Genomic DNA, 14,463 nt, shown 5'->3' on the forward strand with positions numbered 1-14,463 from the left:
TGATAGTGTTAGTGATAGAATTAAGTTTTAAGAGATTAGTACGGTTAGAGGAGATGCAGGAAGAGGATCTGTGTGAGAGCTCACAGAGAGTCGCCACGCTCCAGCGCCATCTTGCTGATCTTCCCAGTCACTAGCATGTGGCTCACTCCAGCAAGCCTGCACCTCACAGATGTTCCCCCTCTGTAGGTTGCTTCCTGCCTCTCTGCCCTCATCTCCTGAGCCCTCGCACACAAAGATTTGGTAGAGGAAAGCAGCCAGTACTAGGGTGAACCAGTGGGAGAATCGGTGGTGAAAGGGTCAGTGAACGGGAAGGCTGGCCAGCGGAAAGCCCGGGGAACATGATTGGTGACGGGAATTGGGGAGCGGCTGAGATAGCGAGTGAGAAGTGGTATTGAGTGAGAAAGACCGTGAGCATGATGCAAGTAGAAAAAGTCACCATATTTCTTTTATATTTTATTTTAAAATGATTTTGTTGATCAATATATTAATTTAGCAATATACAGTAGTTAAACTTACAAGGTTTGATATTTTTTTCTGATGGGAAAGGTCCTGCTGAACCCAAATACAGATTTCTTTTGATTGCAGTTGGAAAATCTGAATGCTTAATGTTTTTTGCATTTAGAGTTGCATTTTCAGGAACCAGACCACTATGTTAGGTGAGGAATTCCTGTTATGATGAAGCACGGCAAGTTTTTCTGGCGTCCTGGTCAATATTTATCCCCCGCACATCGCAGAAATAGATAATCCAGACATTATCACATTACTGGCTGCTTTAGCACAGTGGGCTAAACAGCTGGCTTGTAATGCAGAACAATGCCAGCAGCGCGGGTTCAATTCCCGTACCGGCCTCCCCAAACAGGCGGCGGAATGTGGCGACTAGGGGCTTTTCACAGTAACTTCATTAAAGCCTACTTGTGACAATGAGCGATTATTATTATTACTGTTTTTGGGAGCTTGCTGTGCACAAATTGGCTACCATGTTTCCTACATTACAAGAGTGACCACACTTTAAACGTACTCCATTGGCTGTAAAGTGCTTTAGAACATCCAGATATCTGCTTAAATGTGCTTATTTCCATATTTTCTTTAATTCATTTTGTAGCGTCCAAGCTGCTTCACTTCAATGAACTATCATTCGGTTTGCCATTTCAGAAAGAAGCTAAGAGTTAACCACATCACTGCCTGGTGTCACAAGTAGTTCAGACTAGGTAAAGGTGGCAAATTCCCTTCCCTAAAGCACATTTGTGAACCAGATGAGTTTTTAACAACAATCTGGTCATTTTATCGTCTCCAAAAAGCTAGCCTTTTAGTTTATATTTTTAATGGACGGAATCGAAATTTCCCAGCTCCCATGGTGGGATTGAACAAATGTCTTCAGATCATTCCCCCAGGCTTTAGCACAGTGGTGGACAACCTGCGACCCATCTGGGTGCAGAGTGCGGCCCAGGGGACATTTTGTTGACCGTCGCCCACACATGAGAGTTGCCACATTCCACAGATTTCTGTCTGTGTTGTTTTTTCCTACCGGTATGACTAAAGTGATTCGCAAGTAAAACAAGGGTGAGTGAAATGAGGTGCGTCCTGATTACTCCCAACACTGACTGCCAGAGCCGTGAGCTCCCTCTACATCCAAAGTGTAAATATTTATTTTGTTTTTATCATCTGAAGTTGATAATAGTTCTCTTAATATATACATGATGAAGCATTTTCTCTAACTCGTTATGAAATATTCGGTGTGTATTAAATGTATTTGGTCTCATTCATGGGGTCATGGTTAGTGAACCAACCTGATTTCAATCTTGCAGCCCACTTAGATGAAGGAGGGTCACTCAGGCAGCCCACTCACTAGCCCAGGTTGCCCATCTTTGAGCATCACTAGTATAGTGACATAACCACTGTGCTACTGTACTCCGGTTTCATAAACAGGAGGCGTTTTAAGGACGGTCTTAGAACAATCTTGGAAGTGGAAAAGCTTGGGGAGGCGGAGGGAATTCCTCAATAAGGGAGCCTAGCTGCGCGAAAGGTAGCGATGCTCAAGTAGGCCAGGTGGCAGGAAGAAAGTGACTGATTGTTGGGTGTTGTTCAAGGTCTGAAGGAGAGTATAGGGTACTGGAAATTCCTACGACTGATAGGCTGCAGTTGCACAATGTTGTTACACATGGGACCCACACGTTCATCAGAGTACACTCATTAGACAGAATCAGGATCCAAATTCAAACCACAAGGGTGAGCAATCAGTGTTCGAGCCCACTGGGCAAATCCTGTTCCTTTTTAAGAAGCAAATGAGCATTTGAAGAGCTGGATTTGCAAAGTAACAGGATTTTTGTTCTCTGGCGGTGATTTTCTTCTTAGAAAGACTCAGTAGGTCTGGCAGCATCTGTCTCCCTCCGAGGTGAAGTATTTCTGGCATTTTCTGTTTTCATTTCACATTTCCAGCATCTGCCAAATTTTGCTTTTTATTTGAGTGATTTGCTTTTTACTTGTTCCTGGGGTTAGGGGGTTACTGGCTCGGCCGGCATTTATTGCCACCTTCCTGAACTGTGGACTTGTTAGACCTATTTCACAGGGCAATTAGTCAGCCACATTGCCCTGGGTCTGGGGTCACATGTTAGCCAAACCAGTTAAATATGTCAGATTTCCTACCCTGGGTGAAGCAAATGGGCATTTGCAGCAATCCAGTCGAGAAATTATTATTATTAAATGGGACGAGCATTTTATTCCAGATTAATTAATTTAAATCCCTCCAGCTGCCATTTGAACTCATGGCCCCTGGAACATTGAAATAAAAAAAAGAAAATACTGCGGATGCTGGAAGGCGGAAATAAAAACAGAAAATGCAGGATATACCCAGCAGGTCTGGCAGCATCTGTGGAGAGAGAAACCGAGTTAATGTTTCCAGTCTGTGTGACTCTGAAAAGTTCTGAGGGAGCGTTGTACAGATTCAAGACGTTAAACTCTGGCCTGGAATTCTACGGCCGTTGGATTCTCTTTTCCCGCCGGCAATGCCGCCGCCCCCTCTCCCCGCCAGTTTCCCAGCGACATAGGATATCTTCAATGGGAAATCACATTGACCAGGGGCGGGAAGAGAGAATCCGGCCGCCCAGCGAACGGCACGCCGCCGAGGAACACGTGCCGGGGGAAACCGGAGAATCCAGCCCTCCTGTTTCTGTTTCCGCAGATGCTGCCAGACCTGCTGAGTTTATCCAGCATTTTCTGTTTCTATCCTTAGAACATTAGCCTGGCCCTCGGGATTACTGGCCCAGTGATATTACCACAATGCTGTCGTCCCCTGGTGGAGGGCTCACTGCCAATAAAAAGTCTTTGGCCTGAAACTTTCTCTTGGCATTGCTGATGGGAAAGTCCGACAGGGGTCCAGATTCAAAAAAAAGTTTGGGAGCTCGCCATCGCCCCCTATCTTGCGGTCCCTCCCGTGCAGGTGAGTTCGTGCAGCCGCCGCTGCCTCCGCCGGGCTGAAGCTACCTGTGCTGCTGGAGCGAGCCCCGGGATGTCTTGTTGCGGCCAGTACGAGGTGAGTGGGGGGGCTGAGCAGGGCGGAGCGGGGGTTGCTCCCTCCGGGCTGACTCCAGCTGTACTGATGACAGTCTGTCCACAGGGAGAGGCTTGAGGTGCATTCTGTGATCGGCTCGGGCCTCGGGAAAACACTTGGCCGGGGTGAACTTCAGCCGGAGTCACAGCAAGTGCTCATCATTCTCATCCCTCTGAGGGGATTGTGACTGAGACAGATGTGGAACATTGCGGTGCTCTGGCTGCCAAAGCTACACAGGGTCATCAGCTCACTCGTTATTCAATCTTCTAATTAACTCGCATCCGCCCTGCAAGAGAAGCGAGTGATTGAAACCTTCATTGCCCCTGAATGAACTGGTGAAGTGCATACTTTAACCATGAGTCATCAGACTGGGCACTGTGCTGACTCCACTCAGGAGCGAGTCCAGCCGGGCTTTTTTATTATTATTAAACTCCATATCCACTTGTGCAACACACGCTCTTTCTCTGGCTCCGTGACCCAGTTAACTTTCTAATAAATCGTTCCCTTTATTTGCAGAATCCTTTTTTTAAAAATCTGTTTTGGAACTGGTTGCAAAATGTTTCATCAGGGACAGAATATTGAAACTAAAATAGAATTTTTTCATGGCTTGTTTTCAATTCAAATTACAGGTCTTTATGAAAAGGTTTGGGGGTTTTTTTGGTGGGGGGGGGGGGGGGGGGTCTGAAGCTTTATTGACCCAGGGGAGCTATAGGGTCAAAAATAACCCAGGTGTGTTTCCTTCACACTAATCTTTTTCTAACACTCCTCACTCCTGAGGACCTCATAGATTTCTTTGACACTTATCTTTGATGTGGAGATGCCGGCGTTGGACTGGGGTGAGAACAGTAAGAAGTCTTTGTAGCGCACAATGATTAAACACAAAACGAGAAGCGATGAAGTCTATCGAGGCTTTATTAAGCGAGACTTGTTCCCCAGCAGCTCAGTTACAGAATGAGGCTGCGGGGAGAACTCGAGCTCTTATACTCCACCTTCAGGGCGGAGCCAGAAGTCGGCAGATCCAACCAGGACCCGGGACCTGTCAGCCAATAGCCTCTCGGCTTCACAGGTACCATATTACCCCTAATACATACCACCACATTCACCCCTTATTAAAAAGGAACCCGGCGGGGTGGTGGTTCGCATGGTGGTAGGGGTTTACAAGGCTGGCCCTGGAACAATTTTCGTACTGTGGCTATACATATTTAGCCCAACATTTGGTTATGTACAAGTTTGTCAGAACTATTTACAATAAGGAAAAAAAAAATTATTTTACAACAAAATTCTTGCTTCCTCGGTGTCACGCGGATTCCACGAGTCGAGCGGGTGGTCTGGTCTTCCTCGCCGATCGCCTCAGCCCCGGTGGTGGTGCAGGTGCTGGCTCGGGCGTTGTCGTCTCCGGGAGCATTGCGCTGTTTGTTCCTGTTTTACTCCTGGGCGGGCACGGGAGGAGGACCAATCCCCCCGGGAAGGGGGTGGTCGTGGGGTGCACCGGTGGCAGGGAGGGGGTGATCTGTGTTGGGGGTGCGTGCGTGTTGCTGGCGGGCGCCAGGTCCCGCAGGGAGACCGTGTCCTGTCGGCCGTCGGGGTACGCCACATAGGCGTACTGCGGGTTCGCATGGAGAAGGTGAACCCTCTCGACCAACGGGTCCGATTTGTGCGCCCGCACGTGTTTCCGGAGCAAGATGGGTCCTGGGGCTGCCAGCCAGGTCGGCAGCGACGTTCCAGAGGAGGACTTCCTAGGGAAGACCAGGAGGCGCTCGTGAGGCGTTTGATTAGTGGTGGTACACAGCAGCGACCGGATGGAGTGGAGAGCATCCGGGAGGACTTCCTGCCACCGGGAAACTGGGAGATCTCTGGCCCGTAGGGCCAGTAGGACGGTCTTCCAGACCGTGCCGTTCTCCCTCTCTACCTGCCCATTCCCCCGGGGGTTGTAGCTGGTCGTCCTGCTCGAGGCAATGCCCTTGCTGAGCAGGAACTGACGCAGCTCGTTACTCATGAAGGAGGACCCCCTGTCGCTATGGATGTATGCGGTGAAACCGAACAGTGTAAAGATGGTGCCCAGGGCTTTGATGACCGTGGCCACTGTCATGTCGGGGCAGGGAATGGCGAAGGGAAAAAGGGAGTATTCGTCCACCACGTTCAGGAAGTATGCGTTGCGGTCGGGGGAGGGGAGGGGCCCTTTGAAATCCAAACTGAGGCGTTCAAAGAGGCGGGAAGCCTTGATCAGGTGCGCTCTATCCGGCCTGAAAAAGTGCGGTTTGCACTCTGCGCAGATGTGGCAGTTCCTGGTGACTGTACGGACCTCCTCAACAGAGTTGGGGAGGTTGCGGGACTTTATGAAATGGTAGAATCGAGTGACCCCTGGGTGGCAGAGGTCCTCGTGGAGGGCTTGGAGGCGGTCTATTTGTGCGTTGGCACATGTGCCGCGGGATAGGGCATCGGACTGCTCGTTCAGCTTTCCGGGACGATACAAGATCTCGTAGTTATAGGTGGAGAGCTCGATCCTCCACCTTAAGATCTTGTCATTCTTAATTTTGCCCCACTGTGCATTATCGAACATAAAGGCTACCGACCGTTGGTCGGTGAGGAGAGTGAATCTCCTGCCGGCCAGGTAATGCCTCCAATGTCGCACAGCTTCCACTATGGCTTGGGCTTCCTTTTCCACTGAGGAGTGGCGGATTTCTGAGGCGTGGAGGGTCAAGGAGAAAAAAGCCACGGGTCTGCCCGCTTGGTTAAGGGTGGCCGCCAGAGCTACATCGGATGCGTTGCTCTCGACCTGGAAGGGGAGGGACTCGTCGATGGCGCGCATCGTGGCCTTTGAGAAATCTGCTTTGATGCGGCTGAAGGCCTGGCGGGCCTCTGTCAACAGGGGGAAGGTAGTGGACTGTATTAACGGGCGGGCCTTGTCTGCGTACTGGGGGACCCACTGGGCGTAATATGAAAAGAAGCCCAGGCAATGTTTCAGGGCTTTGGAGAAGTGGGGGAGGGGGAATTCCATAAGGGGGCGCATGCGTTCGGGGTCGGGGCCTATCACTCCATTGCGCACCACGTATCCCAGGATGGCCAAACGGTTTGTGCTAAAAACGCATTTTTCCTCGTTATATGTGAGGTTCAGGGCGTTAGCGGTCTGGAGGAACTTTTGGAGGTTGGCGTCGTGGTCCTGCTGATCGTGGCCGCAGATGGTTACGTTGTCGAGATACGGGAACGTGGCCTGCAACCTGTGCTGGTCAACCATTCGGTCCATCTCCCGTTGGAAGACCGAGACCCCGTTCGTGACGCCAAATGGGACCCTTAGGAAATGGTATAGCCGCCCGTCTGCCTCGAAGGCAGTGTACTTGCGGTCACCTGGGTGGATGGGGAGCTGGTGGTATGCGGACTTGAGGTCCACGGTGGAAAAGACCTTGTACTGTGCAATCCGATTGGCCATGTCGGATATGCTGGGGAGAGGGTACGCATCTAGCTGCGTGTACCTGTTGATGGTCTGACTATAGTCTACGACCATCCTTTGCTTCTCCCCGGTCTTCACGACTACCACCTGGGCTCTCCAGGAACAATTGCTGGCCTGGATTATGCCTTCCTTCAGCAACCGCTGGACTTCAGACCGGATAAACGTCCGGTCCTGGGCGCTGTACCGTCTGCTCCTAGTGGCGACGGGTTTGCAATCCGGGGTGAGGTTTGCAAACAAGGACGGCGGTTCAACCTTGAGGGTTGCGAGGCCGCAGATAGTGAGTGGGGGTATTGGGCCGCCGAATTGGAATGTTAGGCTCTGGAGGTTACACTGGAAGTCTAATCCCAGTAATGTGGGCGCGCAGAGTTGGGGAAGGACGTAGAGCCTGTAGTTCTTAAACTCCCTCCCTTGCACCGTTAGGTTCGCGATGCAGAACCCTTAGATCTCTACTGAGTGGGATCCTGCAGCTAGGGAAATCTTTTGCGTGCTTGGATGGATGGACAGAAAACAGCGTCTTACCGTATCTGGGTGAATAAAACTTTCCGTGCTCCCGGAGTCGATCAAGCATGGCGTCTCGTATCCGTTGACCCGCACCGTTGTTGTCGTCGTTTGGAGAGTCTGGGGCCGCGATTGATCCAGTGTCACCGAAGCCAGTCGTGTCAGTAGTGTCTCCATGGCCGATGGCTACCATCAACACCGCAAACTGCCGGCTCAAAGTGGAGAGGATCTCCAGGAAGATCGCGCATATAGACACTGACATTAAGTTTCTACAAAGATGCAAGAAAGCAGACAAGATCCCGAAAGGGCTACAGCCAAACATTGTCTGGCATCTTTGAATCTGTCTATCTATATATATATATATATATATATATATATGTTTCTGGAACATACCTCTTCATTCACCTGAGGAAGGAGCAGCGCTCCGAAAGCTTGTGACATCGAAACAAACCTGTTGGACTTTAACCTGGTGTTGTCAGACTTCTTACTTATCTTTGAGACTGTCGATTTATTTGGTTTCTTGCTCGCTAAGGTAAAATCACCATAGTCCCAGATGACCATAGGCTGTTTACCCTTTGAGGGGGAGAACTGACTGGTGGTGATTTGACCTAAGGATCACCATACCTCAGGCAAGGGTCAAGGTTGAGAAGACGGGGCTTCATGGATAACCTTAGCTGGAACAGGAATTGAACCCGCGCTGTGGGTCTTGCTCTATACCCCCCCTCCCCGATACAAAGCTGTCCCTACTTTAGCCCTGAACCTGCATCATTCTCTACTTTCTCCTTCTTCCCCTCATGGCCCCACTGAGTTCATCTTGGCTGTGAGACCCCCCCGCAACACCCTTGATCCTGGTCCTACTGAACTGCCAAACGCTGGCAGCTGTGGCACTGTGGGCAGAACTCTTGCCTCTGGTTCAGTCAGTTCGGGGTTCAAGTCCCACTCCTCCGGGGTTAGAGCACAACAAAAAGCCAGGGTTAGCACTCTTCCCAGTGCAGTACTGGGAGAGTGCTGTACTGTCGATTGATTGATTTGATTTATTGTCACGTGCACTGAGGTACAGTGAAAAGTATTGTTCTGCGTCGTCCAGACAGATCATTCCATACATGAAAAAAAACCATAGGACATATATAAATACACAATGTAAATACATAGACACAGACATTGGGTGAAGCATACGGAATGTAGCGAAGATGTGTGAAGAGATCAGTTCAGTCCATACGAGAATCATTCAGGAGTCTAAAAAGAAGAAGCTGTTTTTTAATCTGTTAGCGTGTGCTCTGAGACATTTGTATCTCCTGCCCGATATACCAGATTTCAGATAAGACGTTAAACCGAGGTCCCCATCTGCCTGCTCGGGTGGATAGAAAAGGTCTCATAAAGAAATATCACTGAGCACTCTTTACACACTTAAATTGAATGTCAGGAAGACAAATGTCATGGTCCAGGATGCTGCCACCTATCAGCATTGACAATATGACGCTGGAGGTTGTTGATAACTTCACATATCTGGGTTCCATGATCACCAGCAATCTGTCACGACGCTGAAATCAACGCACGCATCACCGAATCTGCACCGGTTCTGGCCAAGTGAGCAAGAGTGTGGAACGGCAGCGAAAAATGCGAGAGTTTCCATCATCGTGGCCTCAGATCCTTAGCATCTCTCGGTGGGGCGAGGCCAACAACTCAGACCTCGCGGAACGTGCTGATTCAATCAGCAAACACTCATCGCTAAGCCAGTGTGCTGGCTCAGCTATGTTCATCGGATGGGTGACAGTTATACAGCCGATCCTCTGTACAGTGAACTAGTCACTGGAGCACGACCTCCTGGTATACATTCCTCTGTTGCAAGGACATCTGTGGGCAAGATACGAAGATGGTGGACACTGATACTGGCAGCTGGGAGACAGTTGCTGATGGCCATGACCTCTGGAGGTAGACTGTTTGGAAAGGCATTGGAAGAGGCGAGCAGCTGGCCCAGAGAAGGGCCCAGAGAAAAGAGGGGTCAACCAATCATGCACCTTCCCACCCCACTGTCTTACTCTGCAGCAGAGATGGCCACATGAGAGTGAGGTTCCGGAGCCACAGTAGGCGATGCTCAATGCAAAGTTAACCAAATCCCAAACGCTTGTCTTCGGACACCGGAGATCGCCAACCATTTCAAAGAGAAGTAGGGATGTTATCCCCAGTGTCTTGGCCAATATTTACCCCCCAATCAACATCACTGATAAACTAGTCATTATTGCATAGCTGTTTATGGGAAATTGACTACATTACAACAGTGACTATACTTTACACATATTTCATTGGCCAATAGGAGCTTTGAGACATTTTGTGCTCATGAAAAGTGTTGATAAATGTGAGTCTTTTTTTCATCCAGCCTCCCTCCCTGACACCTCCCGCGCTGGCTGACAGTGATTCCCTCACCTCGGATGTTTCATCCTCTTCAAAACTATTGTTATCAATTCGAGCTCTGTAGAAGAATCATACGGACTCGAAACGTTAACTCTGTTTCTCTCTCCACAGAGTTTTTCCAGCACTTTCTGTTTTTATTTCAGATTTCCGGCGGGTGCAGTATTTTGCTTTTATATTATTGTCATCAACTCCCTGTCTCCACCAGTTTTGACCCCTGAAACCCTTGAAAGCTTCCATTCCATCGCAAACTCCTTTGCTGTTCCAAGGATCTTGAACATGTTTGTAGCGCACAATGACTTACGAGAGACTAGAAGTGATGAAGTCGATCCAGGCTTTATTAAGCGATGCTTGTCCCCAGCAGCTCAGCAACAGAATGAAGCTGCGGGGAGAAGCTCGGGTTCTTATACTCCGCCTTCAGGGCGGAGCCAGGAGTTGGCAGCCAACCAGGACCCGGGATCTGTCAGCCAATAGCATCTCGGCTTCACAGTCCCACATGACCCCTAATACATACCACCACAATGTTGTTGTCTCCCAACTCAGTGCCCACCTTTCCGAAATCCATGTTTGAATCTCTGCGATCAAAATCCCACAATTGCCACGGTACCAAAGCAGCCCCAGTAAAAGCCACAAAGGATAACCCCAGTGGCATGGTGCACTACCCAGCCCCATTCTTCACAATCTCCCTTTATCTTTGACCCTGTTGACCCCATCAGCGACCTCCAATGCCCTGCTCGGAGGGATTACTCCCACTTGATTCTTCAAGGTTGCAGGGTGTTTGCAAGTCACTTTAATAGTTCTGGTACGGATCAATGATTTGAGCTTGATTGTACGGGTATGATGAAAATGTTTGCAAAGGATACAAAAGATTTGCCATGTTGAAAATAAAATGAAAGCTGTGCTAGTTGGAAGATATCAATGGGCTAGTCAGCTGGGCAGAACGGTGGCCAGTTAAATTCACAGTCTGGAGAAGTGTGATATATTGCATTTGGGAAGTTTAATGAAGCAAGGAATACACAATAAATGGTAGGATACTGAGGAACCATAGAAACCCTACAGTGCAGAAGGAGGCCATTCGGCCCATTGAGTCGGCACCAACCCTCTGAAAAAGCACTCCACCCAGGCCCACCCCCACCACCCCTCGGACTAATCATGACCAATCCCCCTAACCTGCACATCTTTGGACTGTGGGAAGAAATCGGAGCACCCGGAGGAGAAGCCAGGGTAGAGAGACCTTGGTGTTCATGTCCCCAGGTCCCTGAAGAGTATAAATTGGATAAGAAGACCCTATTGACAACCAGGGGACATAGATTGACAGTAAGAAATGGGAGGCTTAGAGGGGATTCGAGGATAATGGGTGTTGGGATTTGGAGCTCACAGTTTGGAAGGGTGATAGAGGCAGAAGCCCTCCAAACATTTACAAAGTAATTATAAGTTACAACACTTCAAGTACCTATCCTTGGACCCCCTCCTGTGCATACTGCTTCTCGTTGCAGTCTGATGATGTGGGACCTTGTTAAGTTGATTGCACTCAGCTCTAGTTCACTCAGTCCCTCCACTTCCTCTCTGTTATCAGAATGCTTGTCCTGGGTGAGCTGAAACTCCCTCCCATTAAACATTGTGAAGACCAAAGCCAACTTGTTTCTCAACAACATCAACCCTTTATAAAAACAGAACTCCGCTTTCAAAGAGCCCAGAATGTTCTGGGAATCTAATGCTGTGTTTAATGTATGCACCATTACTAAAATCGAGATAACTCAGCAGTTTGAGGCAAAGAAGAGATACAGTGTGCATAGCAATTTCACTAAACCTGCTGGACGATTTGCGATGTTCTGCCAGTAGCCTTGTGAAAATGAGAGCTCGCTGTCAATCTTCCCGTAACTGTAATTACTGCACTTTTGCTGTTAAAATAAATGAAACCTGCCCTCAGGATGGTACTTAAAAACATGAGAACCCATTTAATAATGAGATTTAAGTTCCTGCAATGCCACTAAAACTTCCTGGATCACAAATGGAGTAATTGAAACTGGAACCTCTATCCAACGGGAAATAAATTGTTCCTACATTTTTTTTAACTCCTATTTTTCCTTGTATTTCATTTTTTAAATTTTGATTGAATTTAACTTTTCCTTTTTAAATTTAAAGTATCCATTTCTTTTTTTTTTCAATTAAGGAGCAATTTAGCGTGGCCAATCCACCTACCCTGCACATATTTGGGTTGTGGGGGTAAGACCCACACAGACACAGGGAGAATGTGCAAACTCCACACGGACAGTGACCTGGGGCCTTGATTTCATTTAAAAGAGGCTCATAGTATTGAATTGGCAATGATTCAAAGCGATACACAATTTCTAGATCTGTGCAAAATGTTTATTTTTTGTTTCGGTGCTGTGCCTTTTTGGTACCATCCCACATGTTAATTAAGTTGTAATTTAGTTCGCCCAGAGCTGGCACACTCCATCAACAGTCTGTAGATGCACACCAAAACCCATTTTTGAAATCTTGGAGAGTATCAGCAGGTTGGTATAATTATCAACAGCTTTAGAATTGTAGACATGCTGGATATGTGAGTCAAATTGTTGACAGAACAACATAATGATTTGGAATATTATGAGTTATGTTTGCTCACCAATCGTTCATATATCTAGGAAAGCCTAGAATTTCTGAAATCGCAAAATATGGAGGTACATTTTTCTCTTATCGGCTTTTACTAAATCAAGGGAGATGGTTGTTGTCATTTGGATACTTTGGTTGTATCTTGACATTTGTATGTTTAAACATGGACTGTTTATTGTTAGTCTTTAACTATTTACAGATCCCAGGTTACTGTCATGCATGGAGCTACTTCTCCATGAAGGTAGGCTTCCAGAGTCTATTACCGTGTGAGTCTATATATCATACCGTGGACAGTGCTATTCTCCAGTCCTATGTTAACCCTTGCTCTGCTGAGTACCTTTACATTGCAATGGCATGCAGGCACATAATAATATGGTGGCATAGTGTTAATGCCACTGAACTAGCAATCCAGAGGCCCAGGCTAATGCCCTGGGTTTAAAGGGTAAAAGGATAACTAGGGAAAGAGTGGTACCATTAAGGACTATAGTGGTAATCTATGTGTGGAGCCGGAGGATGTAGGTAGGGTTCAAAATGAATACTTTGTGTCAGTATTCACTCATGAGAAGGACAGTGTGGGTATAGAAATCAGGGAGAAGGACTGTGATAAAATTAAAAGAGGTTAACATAGACAGAGAGGAGGTTCTGAGTGGTCGGGCAGGCATAAAGTAGACACATCTCCAGAACCAGATGAAATGTATCCCAGGCTGTTGAGTGAGGCAAGGGAGGAAATAGCAGCGGTGCTGACAAGTTTCAATTCCTCTCAGGCCACAGGAGAGGTGTCGGAGGACGGGAGGATGGTCAATGTGGGACCATTATTCAAGAAGAGAGGAAGGGATAATCCAGGAAATTACAGGCCAGTCAGTCTAACCTCCGTGGTGGAGAAACTATTGGCAGCAATATTCTGAGAGACCGAATTAACCTGCATTTGGAAAGGCACGGATTAATCAAGAACAGTCAGCATGGTTTTGTTAAGGGGAGGTCATGTCTGACCAACTTGGTTGAATTTTTCGAAGAGGTGACTAGGTGTGTAGATGAGGACAATGCATTTGACGTAGGCTACTTGGACTTCAGCAAGGCTTTTTCTAAATTTAAAATACCCAATTTGTCTTTTCTAATTAAGAGGCAATCTTATAGAGTGGCCAATCCACCTACCCTGCGTATCTTTTGGCTGTGGGGTGCGACCCATGTAGATATGAGGAGAATGTCAAACTCCACACAGACAGTGACCCGGGCCAGGATCGAAACCAGGTCCTTGGTACTGTGAGGTCAGCCACTGTGCCATTGTGCTTCCCTTTTCAGCAAGGCTTTTGATAGGGTCCCACGTGGGAGACTGATAGCAAAGGTAAGAGCCATGGGAACCAAGGAAAGTTTGCAAATTGGATCCAAAATTGCTGAGTGGCAGGAAGCAGAGGGTGATGGTCGAGGGGTGTTTTTCTGACTGGAAGCCTGTGCCCAGAGGGATCCCTCAAGGATTAGTGTTGGGGCCCATGCAGTTTGTGGTTTATATAAATGATTTAGATATGAATGTAGGATCAGTAAGGTTGCGGATGATACAAAAGTTGTGGGTGGTAAATTGTAAGGCGGAGAGCCTTCAATTAAAGGAAAATATAGACGGGCTGATCAGTGGCTAATGGAATTCAATCCGGATTCATGTGAGGTGATGCACTTGGGCAGGACAAACAAGGCAAGGGAATACATGATAAACAGCAGGACCCTGGGATGCACCAAGGATCAGAGGGACCTTTGTGTGCATGTACACCAGTCCCTTAAGGTAGCAGAGCAGGTGGATACATGGATAAGAAGGAATATGGTATACTTGCCTTTATTAGCTGAGGCACAGAGTTTAAGAGCAGGGAGGTTATGCTGGAATTGTATAAAACGTTGGTTAGGCCACAGTTAGAGTATTGTGTGCAGTTCTGGAATCCACATTATAGGAGGGATATGG

The 14,463-nt window shown here is 47.9% G+C and overlaps 1 protein-coding gene across 3 annotated transcripts in view; it reads left to right on the forward strand.

Moving 5' to 3' along the window:
- Positions 1–3,408: 3,408 nt before the first annotated feature.
- The window catches only part of LOC140426141 (choline transporter-like protein 3), a 117,427-nt gene continuing 106,372 nt past the window's right edge, over positions 3,409–14,463 (forward strand). For 2 of the 3 annotated variants that reach the window (XM_072510545.1, XM_072510546.1), the window contains exon 1: positions 3,409–3,529. In XM_072510545.1, coding sequence (XP_072366646.1) covers positions 3,506–3,529 — 24 coding nt within the window. In that variant the 5' untranslated portion in view covers positions 3,409–3,505. Of the gene's footprint in view, positions 3,530–12,721; positions 12,760–14,463 lie in introns of those variants that run through there. The other variant, XM_072510547.1, reaches the window with a different exon arrangement.

The sequence above is a fragment of the Scyliorhinus torazame genome, chromosome 7 (assembly GCF_047496885.1).
Source record: "Scyliorhinus torazame isolate Kashiwa2021f chromosome 7, sScyTor2.1, whole genome shotgun sequence".
NCBI lineage: Eukaryota > Metazoa > Chordata > Chondrichthyes > Carcharhiniformes > Scyliorhinidae > Scyliorhinus > Scyliorhinus torazame.